The sequence below is a fragment of the Dermacentor variabilis genome, chromosome 10 (assembly GCF_050947875.1).
Source record: "Dermacentor variabilis isolate Ectoservices chromosome 10, ASM5094787v1, whole genome shotgun sequence".
Taxonomy (NCBI): domain Eukaryota; kingdom Metazoa; phylum Arthropoda; class Arachnida; order Ixodida; family Ixodidae; genus Dermacentor; species Dermacentor variabilis.
This window is the reverse complement of record NC_134577.1, coordinates 5,427,935-5,440,784: the sequence shown is the minus strand read 5'-3', so window position 1 is coordinate 5,440,784 and position 12,850 is coordinate 5,427,935. Positions and strand designations below refer to the sequence as shown.

Below are 12,850 nucleotides of genomic sequence, written 5' to 3'. Positions count from 1 at the left end.
TAAAAAACTTAGTAGGTTTTATACAAAATTGGGTGGGCCTACATGATATCCCTATAAAATCTATAAACATGATTTCAAGTGATCATATGGTTAGCAAAAACAGTCATAGATCGTTAGTATTTTTTTTTCTAAATGCCACATGGTCATGAATAGGTAGTTGATAGAAATAACTCATAGTCGAAAATATTTGCTTCTGTATGCATCTCTTTTTATTTGTATTTGAAGATGTTTGACTCTATTTGCAATGGGCTTTACCATTTTTTTTTCGAAGATATTTTATTCGCTACGCATTTTACTAACTCTTCCCTTCTGTTTTCCTTTTGAATAAAATAAACACTACTGCTTACTATTCAAACTGGGTTAAGTAGTTTTTTTATTTTTTAACATGCTTACTAGAGAGTGACAGCATTGGACAACATGCTGTCAGCCCATCTTGACATAAAACAAAGTTCTGTGTCACTCTGCGAATTTTGCAAAGGCACTCAGGGAAAACCTGGAAAACTCAGAGAATTTAGAAATGTCAACTTGGTAGACACCCTGTGTACTTCAATGCATTTGGGAGATGTGGATTTATTGGCAATTAAACACGCCCTTCACGGTGCTTTTGCTCCTTCTTCAATGCTTTGTACTGCAAAGGCTACGGAGGAGTGGGACAGGCCCACAAAGCTCCACCTACTGAACATCTCTGTGGCGCACAGTTCAGGTTTAATTTTGGATGTTAACATAGACACCACTACTTCTGATTTTGGTACCTGCGACGTGCCAAACGTAAGCCAAACACGGTTGTCCTCAGTGAGCCACAGTGCACCTAGCCAGTGGACTTGTCACGGTGCCCCGCAGCAGCCATGGTATCTATGCTACGTAGCAGACTGCAGCTTTGTGCATCTGTTGTGCATATGCACAGCGTTTGCTTTGTGCACAACAAGGCTTCAGTGCGTGCTCACACTCATATGCTCCAGTCTGACGGTGCTATGTGGTGTGGACCAGCTTTGTCCTTCACCAGCTTGAGCGATGGATAGTAGCTACATCAAACTTGCACATTTTCAAGCGCTATCAATATGTCTGCCTAGGCGTCTAACCAGGAGTCACCAGGAGTGACCAGCGTGCATGTGGTCTGACCTTAAGTTTCCTGTGTTTCGAGGCTGGTTGAGCATTCAAAGCTAGTCAAAGTTAGCAGGGCCCGACGGCTATGACACCAATAAGCAGAGTGGCCAGAGTTTATTTCCTACACGGGTGGCCGTGATCAGTCATGAGCAGACAATTGCCAGCTTCTTCCAGAAGTACACAATTGTTATCGAAATTCGAAAGCAGATTTTCGCTTACTTCAGCCTGTTTACTAAACTTCGTCAATAAATATACACAGTAATAGTAGAAAGAAATGCACTGATCCAAATACCCTTCTTGATTGATGTCAGCTATTGGCCAATAGCAGCTGCGTATGGGAATCTGCTATATTACAAAATGAAGCATTCAGAAAAGAGTGAGGACCAGGCTTTTGTTGCAAAGAGAGCGTTTGAGAAAAAGGTGACTTCGCAGCACAGCAGCGTTGCTATCTGTGGACAATGTTTTTTTCACCATGCCTGGGGGGTGGTTTCGATTCCTTTGAACGATTTAGAATAGACTGGAGTGGGTCCTGACTACTTTTTATGTTGTTAAAATTCTATATAAAGTGAGCAAATGTCTCTGCTATCTTAAATGTAAGATGCAGCACAGATTTACAGAAGAAAAAATGCAGTTCACTAAAGATGGAGAATAGCAATTTTGCGACTAGTAGTGTTTTCAAGTTTGAAGACTTATCACTCCGAAACTAAAACATTGTATGCTGCCAAACATTTTTCAAACATTGTTTTCTTGTAGTTTTAGCCTTTTAGAATTGCTGTCTTAGGGAAACTCACTTACGGCACCTGCAGTATTTGCATAAAATTTTCCTAACTTCGCTGTTTGAGCAAATGCCTCTCACTGACCTAGAAATCAGTGGCTTTGTGGGCTAAGCCGACAATGCTAAAAAATTCTCTGACAAATTTTCAAATGGTTTCTTGCAAATTAACAAAATAAATGTGCAGCTACATTACATATTTATTTTGTAATAAATTCCCAAGAATGCCAAAATTGCAAAGATAGGCAAAAATTGGTCAATTTTAAGGGCATTTTAAAACAAACAATCTTTGCTGATTTTCATTGAAACCTTACTGAATGCCCTCACATGACTGATAAATTAAGTGAAAAATTTTGCCTGTATTTAGAACCTTGTGTGGTCATTCCTGTGATCTGTGTAGTTCTTAACAGTGAAATTGAAATTACATTCATATTGTATTTCGAGCTTGTCGTTTTTGTGGTAGTAAAGAAAAGTTACTCAGATTTTGTATTTTTTGCCTCTTCTGAGCCATGAAATGAGTTGAGCTTGTGTTTTCAGGGTTCCTGCATCTGTATTTTATACTATGGTATGGTGAGGTAGCGAGAACACGAGAGCGCACTTTTTCGAGCTGTTTAAGGCTGGTCTGGCGAAACTACTTCTGGCACTACTCTATAATTACGCCTTCTATCTTAAATGCTCCCCGTCTATATGACCGATGCACCAGCTTAGTGGGAAAGCACTATCACGTCAATGCAACAGAGGAGTAAGCTGGGTGTGTTTAGATAAAGACATTTGCAAAAGAGCTCCCAAATACTTTTTATTTTAACTAAGATCTTTGTATTAAGCAGTGAAACCCTTCCACACAATGAAACCGAAACTACTTTTCTCACACACACCTCTGTTTGAGACAGAAAAAGTCTTAATTGAAACAAAGTGAAAAAATCTTGTTATCGAGTTGCACAATGTTTGAACTTGAGAAGCACATTGTATAGGGAATACAGTTTTCTATACATTAGACGTTCTACTCTACATCTATACAACATTTGTCATTGAATTAAAGTGAATTGAGTTTGTTTATATGTAACAATTTCACTAAACTGGTAAACTCATACGTACCATTTGCCCGTATGAGATCAGATGCAGTTTTTTTCAGAACTGCAATGTCTCTTTATGGTGCAGGGCTGGAGATTTGTAAGCTTAACACTTCTTTTTTTTATCTTGTTGGTTTTTGACAACTTTTGTAAAAGCTATGAGGCCCTAAAAAATAACTCTGCTTCCTGCAGTGAAGGAGGATTCAGCTTTATCTCTCAAATTCAAGAAATCTTATTCGAACTGGCCCGACAGTAGTCTAACGAAAGCGTTTCTGCTTTTTGCATGTATTGTACAAGGAGCACCCTCTTAAGGAGAAGCATATTATATTCCTGCACTTTCTTGGTAGCTGACCTGCCATGGTTGATCAGTGGCTATGGTGTTGGGCTGCTGAGCACGAGGTCGCGGGATCGAATCCCGGCCACGGCGGCTGCATTTCGATGGGGGCGAAATGCAAAAACACCCGTGTGCTTAGATTTAGGTGCACGTTAAAGAACCCCAGGTGGTCAAAATTTCCGGAGTCCTCCACTACGGCGTGCCTCATAATCAGAAAGTGGTTTTGGCACGTAAAACCCCAAATATTATTATTATTATTATTTCTTGGTAGCTGTGTTTGGCCAGCTGTCTCACCTTTGTAGCTGCTGCATGCAGGGTAGTCTCCATGCTGGACCATGTGACGTCAATGCTGTGTCCTGAGTGTAATAGGTGCATAGCAGACGTCGCGAAAGATGTCATGCTCAGAAGAGGCAAAAAAGACAAAATCTGAGTAACTTTTCTTTACTACCACAAAAACGACAAGCTCGAAATACAATATGAATGTAATTTCAATTTCACTGTTAGAACTACACAGATCACAGGAATGACCACACAAGGTTCTAAATACAGGCAAAATTTTTCACTTAATTTATCAGTCATGTGGGGATCAAAGAACTAGTTGCAGTAAAACATGGCTCTAAGGTGCCCGCTATCTGCAATGCAGTTATAAGAATGGAATAAATGTCACGCCGAGCAAGTGAGGCAGTGCTAAGCAGTGAAAATGGGTGGAGAATGTTGGCAACTAGTGGCATGAATTTTGCAACTGCGCAACATTGTGTTGGCACAAAAATGTGATCGGCTCAGGCGTTGGAACAGCACGAGGTCGAGTTAATGTGAAGTTCAGTGTCAATAATGCTTCCCCCATGGTGTGGGGGGTCAAATGGAAGTAGGACATGTTCTGCCAATGAGTTTGCATTATCAGTCTCCATCTGTCATTTTTTTATTCACAAATGAAGGGACTGTGGGGTCGCAGGTGAATGACAAGTGTGTCCCCTTTGTGTAGTGGCCACATTTCGGATCAGGTTTTAGAATTCTATGGATTTCAGAAGTAAAGTAGAAATAAAGAGTATACATTTGGCTCATATCAATCCCAAAAATCGTAGCAACAGCAAAAGGCAGAACATGATAAAGACTAGTTGCTATGAGCATAATTTTGTTTATGGTACTAGTTTATATCTGCACAAGTAAAAAAAACAATGCAGCATGAATTCAGAAGTAACATGCCATAACTATACAGTGATAGCTAGCACAGGGGCATTGTTTTACAAGAAAATAATGAAAAATTTAAGAAAGAACATTGTAAAGCAATATCCTGGTTCGAGCCAGTGGGTGAATGCATGCAACAGAATGGGTACCATTAGCACCCATCTTGCTGTGTGTGTTGTTTGTAGTTGTCGGTTTTGCGCCATTATAATTCTGAAGCATTGTAAACAAAAATAAGCAGGAAATGTCCATTATAAGTATGAGTTTCATGGGATGAAGGATTGCTGTATGCACAAAAATTAAAAGCATACAAAATACAGAAACCAAACTAATCAAATGCACTGTCATTTTGAATTAAAAGCTTTCTTTAGAATTACTGTTCTAAATGGTCTTAAAACAAGTGTCCCTTGCTTCCTCAGGAATGGCTCTGGCCGATGGGCTTCTACCTCAGGGCCAGGCTATACTTTGCACAAAAGGTGCCTGACAGCAAGAAGGCACTGGCGGCTGCTGTTGATGAGGTCAAGGTGATCCTTTCCAACAACTACCAGATTATCCAGTCGTCACCCTGGCGGGGGCTGCCCGAACTCACTAACCGCGATGGGGACATCTGCCCCGACTCATGCCCGATTCAGGCCTGGAGCCATGCCTGCCTTCTGGAAGTGGTTTATGACCTACAGAAGCTCCAGGCATCATAGTTCCAGGCATCATAGAAGCTCCAGGCATGATAGAAGGGTTGCTATTGCAGCTTCTACCGAGGAGTGTAGTAAATTAGTTATTAATGGAAGCATGGCACTAGATCACCTGGCGTGCAACTTGTTTGGCTTTTATTCCCAATATGGAATATGTGTGTGTGGCGTTCATGCTTTTAGGGTATTATAATTTTTTTCTTTGCAGATCCATTGCTGGCAGAAATAATTAGGAAGTGTGGAAAATGAATTGCTGAAATACTGATCATTAATGAGCTGCCCAATTAACTTATTTATTTTCTGCTTTATGTAAGCCTTAGGTACCAGCAACACATTGTCCAAGCTGACAAGCTGACAGCCAAATTTCAACATTGTGGACCTTGCTTTAGTATTCAGGATGAAATCAACATTGTTTTCTTTGTCCTTATTTACTTTTTATTTGTATTACTTAGTCACTCATTTTTACTGAGTACCATGTGCTACATCCTTTTTTGATTCAGAAAAGTAAGCTGGCTAATTGAATGTTTGCACATTGCATGGATTTTTGCAAAGCCTTTGTGACAGGCAGGGGTGAAGCTAGAACTTTGACTACAATAAATATTGGTCATTTACTCGCTATTCTATGTGTAAATGTCAGTGATGAATTCGTTTGGCCAGCGAAATGCAATTCTAGATGTGCCTCACGGTGGAAGAATACAGTATATGGATGTTTCAGTGTAGCCTGGGAACAAGCCATTTTCATGATCTTGATCCTCTCTTAACAGATCGCTTCACTGGTTAGCAGTCACCAGTGGCAAGTACACAAGCATAGACTCTAGAGCCCGAGCTATACTTGTGAAATTGGAGAAAGAAAAGGGAGAGGGAAAGAAAGAAAAAAAAATGCTGCTAAAATGCATGTTCAAATAGCATAACTGAAATTTTTTTCTTGTTTTGCAAGTATTGAACTTTTGCTGCTTAACTGAGGACCAATAAATTACTATTGTAGGTGTGCTTCTAGCTGAATCAGTACGCATGTATGCTTACGTATGTACGATGAGGCAGAAAGTGTATGATCACTGTTAACTATCAACGCATTGGTTTTCCTCGTATTTACACATCGGTAAGGTTGAAACCAACTTCGTGAACTGGTTGGTGTCACAAAACATCTAAATAACAACAAAACTAATATGTGCCGCATAATGTCGGCAATTTTGTGAAAGTGTTTGAGACAAAGCTTACCACAACCAGGCTGGAAAGTTCCATGGTCAGTCAAGCAAGCCATGCACTCTAGAAACAAGAAGTTTATGTGGATTTTTGTTTGATGACCTACTGTACAGAAAAGGTTCGACCACTTGCACCATGTCTAAAAACATTTTTTTCTGTAGTTTACGCATTTCAAGTAGATAATACCTTCCTAACATGACCATGGTTAGTTGAACAAGCTCACATATGTGGCAGGGGTGGGGGGGGGGTCGTACCTTTGACAAACCAGGAACAGTGTCCAAGTAGTCTTTCATCGCTGATTTATCTTGGAAACATCAATGTCAAGCCAGAAAGCTTAGTGGTTGCTCCTAATCTGTAGGTCACAACTGCTGTTGGCACTTCATCTGGTACTTACCAGATGAAGGAACATTACCACTTGGCAGAGTTGCTAGTCATGATACACATGCTGGAACACCTTAGGAAACTGACTTTTGTGTTTGTGTGTTGTCAATTAATTTGGCCCTGCACTACCATCTGCTGGCCTCCTGGCTAGTTCTGATGGCAGCACAACTGCCTCAGCAATGTTCAGTCTTCAGACCAATGTGAATTTTTGTTCAAATGCAAAGCCTTCTTTCTCAAAAACCCTTATGGGCTTCCTTTGTAGCTTGATGCTCCTTTCTGGTAGGTGACAATCTCTGCCTTTCATACCGAGGCATATTTCTTGCAGTACAAGGCAAGGTTGAAATTGTTTTGTACATGATGCATCGTTTCAATTACACAGTCCTTGAGCATAATGTTATGCCATTGATGACTGAAGTTTGCCCCCTGTTTAGTGCAAACTTCTTGCCCTGTTTAGAGCACACACAAGTGCAATACAAAAGTGCACAGTGGATAAGATGCAGAACAGTGCTGAAGTTCTCAGCCGAACACAGGAGCTGCATGCACTGGTGCAGATCCACAGGGATTCTCAATCTTTCCAGTCTTGGGGAACCCCACCAGCCTTCTAAGAGTGCTGTGGAAATCCTCCCTCTTTTCCACCCATGTGCCGAAACACACCTTCGCTATAAGTGTTGCAGTGAATTAAATGGATAGCTATGCAGAGTATATTATGCAGAAATTAGAACACAAAAAAAGTACATAAATTACTAGATTATCTAAACAGGGTAGTCGGTGTGTGGCTTCATGCCACTTAACAGAGTCAACAGAGTCACAGAGTCAGTCTGAGGTTGCATCTTGTGCATTTGGGCCTGTATTATTCCATACCAGCAGTTGGAAACTGCATCAAGGGAACTTCTTGTATGATTGAGGATTTTGTGTTTTAAAAGTGAAAATAATTGTACATGTTGCCTATCACGTTGTGGGATGAACATATTGTACCCCTTAACTACCACGACAAATTAAAAAAAAAGTGCAAAAGAAACTGCCAAAAGTCATTGCGTATTACTTAAGTTCTTGTCAAAATTACAAGAAGCTGAACACATGCACATCTGCAAAAATTGCCAAGTAATTATTATGAGTTAACTCATCATCGGCACTATAGGACGATCGTGTGATGGCGAGTTATCTCTTCATCGGCAGTTAAAGGGTCAAATAAAGTTTCACTGGAAATTTGGGCATCCCTTGTGCAAACACAATAGCCACTTGAGTGAGACAATAATCAAAGTAGCGCCGCCACTGTGCAAGTGTGTAGCATCTGCAGTTTACAGTTTGGCACATTATTTTTGATCACGAAGGCCATCGCTCTGGACTGAGGAACAGACGGTAATACATAGACAAGCGATGTTTTCTTTCACGCTGCTCTATGCACCTTAATACAGCACGCGCCGAATTTAAGGCTGCCATTGGCTCTAGGCACCACATGCCATAAATGGCATCCTGACGCAGACAAAGTGTCAGATGCAGAAAAGTTTATTTTTGCTTTTCTGTGCACAAATTATTTTCGAAGTACCACTTGTAGTGCTAAGCCTAAAAGCTTGCTTTGCCTGGCATGCAGCTACATGGGTGTGCCTCGCGTGCGTCAAAGGGCTTTCTTATTTCACGTAAAGTAGAAAATGATGCAGGGCAGTAGAAAACTAGCTTATATCGAAACTGAGCTGTGCATACAGTATTATTTTGTAGGAAACTCTCTGGCATTGCCTCTACAGCAACACGTTTCTGGAACAGATCACATGTGAGTGCGCCCCACATGTCTGCTACAATGCACCACCTATACTGCCAATATCACCGTCCATCAGCAGCAAGAGTCTCTTGACCAGGCAGATGCCTCTAAACTCGGAAGTGACCCTCAGTTTGCAAAATGTTCAAGTCGGTTCCGACTCACATGTAATGAACTGCCCTCACGAGCACGAATTAAAAACACTCAGCGCAGACATGATGGGTCTGCAGGTTGCACAGTGATGAGTCTTGCGTGTTGCTGCCGTGTTGGTCTCATGAAAATTACCAAAGTGCAGGTGCGGTGTGTGGTCTCTTCATTAAATCCAAAATGCAGTGCAAGCTTTGTTAAGTAAAAAAAAAAAATTGTGAATATGAATTTGGGAAACAGTTTATATTTGAAAACAGTTTTTCTCTATTCTGAGGGAAACCTAGTTTGAGAGTCCCTGCACTAGCAGACTACATGAAAGGGCAAGCCTAACATTTCATCATTGTAAGGCAGTGGACAAAAACAAAAACAGTTTTGTCGCGTGTTTGCTTCGTAGCCAGGTTGACGGAGGTATTTCGACATTAGAGTAGTAAGGCCAAATCACAGGTATGCTTCCTGGCACAGCTACACATGTGCAGATGGTGCCAGACAGTTTGTAAGTGGCCAAGTGCGACACGAGCACAGATATCTGTTCCAGACAGACATCAGCATTCTGGCTATCTAGTGTTTCCACACGCCTGGCTTCGCAGCTACAGTGTGGTACAACCGACACTCAGTGAGGCAGGTTTATGTCATGTGAGAATGTGCTTTTTCTTTGCTTTTTGTGCTGTTCTAATGAGTAAAAATATAACAGTTGCTTTCATCAATATTTTATCATTTCAAAGCACTGTCAATAAATGACAAGGTATGAAATGATTTCTGTCGACACGGCTATGAGTGAGCCGAGTGGGTACGCACTGGCGTGCGTCTCATATATGTAAACTGCCACTCCTCATGAGGCGTGTTTAACACAAGGTGCGCAAGGTATGTGCGTATAGAAGCATATGTGTGGTCTGGGCTTTATTCCACCGTGACCTGCCCCTGCTTAAAGCTTCCATGGAATGCATTTTTTTCTGGCTCATGGCGACAGGTACTGCAATTCATTTGAGTTCATTCTGACTCTAGTTGACTGTTAGAGTCCAGCTACGCCTGTTCAAATTTCACAAATGATGAAGTTGTGGCCATTTCCTGGAGCTTGCAAAATAAATTACATGTTTGTAGGTATGATCATTATACCGTCACCCTAACGGATGCCTGACTTTGCTTCATGTTGGAGACATGCCAGCTAGACTGCTCATTCAGTTCTTGACACTAATTGAAAGCAAGGGCTGTTTTCTTCAAAGAGTCATTTCGAGAATGCTTTCAATTTTGCATGGTGCAGCATGCAGCATAAGTTCCTGCTAATGTCTTCTGTCAAACATAGTGTTCTTGACATATGCAAACACACATGGCTGTGCTTTTAGCATTAGATGGTGGCTTTTTGTGATGCTTACTGGCAGTTGTCAAACAACTCGTATTCGTACTGGGACAGCTGTCCTTGCAAGTAGGAATGTGGCAGCCCAGTTGTTATGGTGTTGCACAACTGAGCTCGAGGTTGCGATTTGATCGCAGCTGCATTTTGATGGGGGCGAAATGTGAAAGTGCTTGTGTACTAAGCCCTGGTGGTCAAAATCAATCCAGTGGTTTCCACCTATTAATCGGATTGTCATTTTAGCATGTAAAACCCCAGAAACAGTTTTTTTGCCTTCCTTTCTTTCCTTTCTTTTCTTTCTTTCTTTTTTGCAAGTGGGATGAATGTGGGTGCATATACTACATAGTTTGTAGAAAGTTGACTGTTTCACTATCTCTGAAGAAACTTGATTAAGTGTGCTTTGTTCAGTTGTAGGTGCTCTTGGCAGCTACTGGCAAAAAAAAAAAAAATCTACCATCAGTCCTATACCAGCTAGTAGCTGTGAACATGACACATAACAATAAAATTATTAAAAATGATGTGTACTGTTAGTCTCAAATGTTTATGAAAAAAGCTGAAATTCCCGTGCAGTTTGTGCCTGTAGCCAATTAAACAGTTCAACACTGTGTAGTTCTCTCACAAATACTATGCATGCTCGAAATACAAATTAGACTGCATTTGCAGACTGTGAATATAGCTTCCTTACCCCATGGGTATTTCATGCGGTGGCTCAGTGGCTACGGTGTTCTGCTCTTGACCATGAACTTGCAGGTTTGATTCCTCGTCGCGGTGGTCGCATGTTAATGCACAACTCATGTTAATGAGGTGTATTTCACACTCTGCAGGTTTAGGACATTAAAAAGCACAATTTAATTTTTAATGCTGAAAGTAACTTATCTCCTCACTTCCAAATTGTGCATTCTGGTCCCTGCAAAGATGTCACTGTAGAAGGCTCTGCTGTTGGTCAGTTCGACCAAACATGATTAAGTGGGCAACTTCAATGTAAGAAACAAGCAAGGGCTAGGAAGAGGACTGAAATACGGTTACCTGTGTATGTTTATTTTCTTACTTCACCTTTACATGTGGCCCTCTATGGGTTGGGCCAACTGCTGTTTAGCTTAGTGCTTTTAAGTCCTTGCTGGTGCTAATGAGGTTACAGCTTAGTCATTAGAGCATCAGGGTCAGGTCTAAGGGACCCAGGGTTTGACTTCAGATGTGCAGGCAAAATTTGCTCTGCTTGGTTACTTGGTGACCACTGATGAGCAATGTTTTGGCAAGGCTCTACAAGATTAGTAATACTCTGCAGAATTGCCTAAAATACAGAGTCAACAAAAATGGAATGTGAGAGCAGAGTGATTGGCTGTAAGTAGAAGAAAAGAATAAAAATTTGCTACTGCAAATAGTTTTTGTCATCTACTGCTGTTACAGCCTCTCTATGCCCCAGCAGAGAAGAATCTCTGTGAAAATGGCTGTTCTGAAATATGTCCTTTTTTATGCCACCCTTGTGGAGAGCGCTGAGGTTTGCAGCATGGTGCCATGCTTGCATGCCATGCCATCGCTGCGGTTTTGCTTCTGATTTTTATATCAGATGCATGCATACTTACAGGGCATTTCTGTCAAAGTTGCATGAAATGGCTGTTATAAAGCAGTTAACTTGCCATTTAGTGCTGTTGTATGGTAATTATCCTTAACTTTCGAGTAAAAGAGAAGAGGCAGAAGCATGAAAAATTATTTGCACTGTGGCATATAATGCCATTTCACCTAAAACTATTTACAACATTTACATAACACCATAAAAGCCATAAGTGTTCATTCGGCCTACTGCTTGTTTTTTGTGATATCTACTTTCAGGCCAGTAGATGAGTTGCACTTGCTTACATTTGCCTGCATTCGCAGTTCCTTACATTCAACTAATTTTTGGCCATCTGTTATGATTGTTATTACCTGTTTTGAATTGTTGCATTAGCTTTGGACTACAAGTTAACAGGTTGCTACATTTTTTTCAGTACTGTGCAGTAATGGGTAAAAAGTAAGATTCTACGGCTGGTTTTGCCTGCTATGGAACATATGGCTAGCCATTATGATAATCATGTCTTAATCTAGCAGTATGCTAACCAGTTGTGATGGTAACCATTATTGTACTGTATTACATTGGTCTCTGTGTTTTTCAGTGTTGTGCATTCTTTAAGCCAGCAGAAGTTCAGGTGGAAGTTATCCTTAGTTCTTGCATCTGATTCAATCCAAACTGACAAGAGGGCTGTATAATAATGGCTAAAAGAAAAGGTACCTACTAGAACTAGTATGATTTAACATGCTTGACTGTTTTTCAGCATAGATTCTGTATACTATATTATATACTAACTCTCCAAAAACTTATCATCTGCAGGCTTGATGCCTGGTACCTGTGTAAGTGTGCTTCATTAGCCATAATAATTTCACAGATGCTTTCTGTTCACGCAGTCGGGCATGTCTTTAGGAACAGGAAATGCTTATAAATAGTGTGCACACTTTTTGCCAGCTGAGATTTTATTGACTTTCCCTGTTCCATATTTTATTACTTGCTTCTTTGTATTTACTCTCAAAAGCCATGTAAGGCATGATTGTGAAATGTTCAAAGCGTTCCTTAGAAAATATACTGACTTGTATTTATTTGTTTAGTCATCTGTTACTTTCTCGTTTCATGCATCTGTGTTCTTGGTATGTGGAACTGGACCATGCCAGACACTGTGTTGCAGTTGGTGTTCATAACTTACAGATTGCATACAGGGAAAAGACGGGGAATGCGGGAGATGGAAATTCAAGACGATGAGCAAAATGTGAACAAGGTGAATGCAGGAGCCAATGTTTCGACAAGTGGACTTGTCTTCTTCAAGGCGTCTTCACAAGTGGAC

At 40.8% G+C, this 12,850-nt stretch overlaps 1 protein-coding gene across 2 annotated transcripts in view; it reads left to right on the top strand.

The window, feature by feature from the left end:
* The window catches only part of LOC142559762 (glycogen debranching enzyme), a 152,236-nt gene extending 139,616 nt beyond the window's left edge, over positions 1–12,620 (top strand). For both annotated transcript variants that reach the window (XM_075671390.1, XM_075671391.1), the window contains one exon: positions 4,882–12,620. In XM_075671390.1, coding sequence (XP_075527505.1) covers positions 4,882–5,157 — 276 coding nt within the window. In that variant the 3' untranslated portion in view covers positions 5,158–12,620. The remainder of the gene's footprint in view (positions 1–4,881) is intronic.
* Positions 12,621–12,850: the final 230 nt, after the last annotated feature.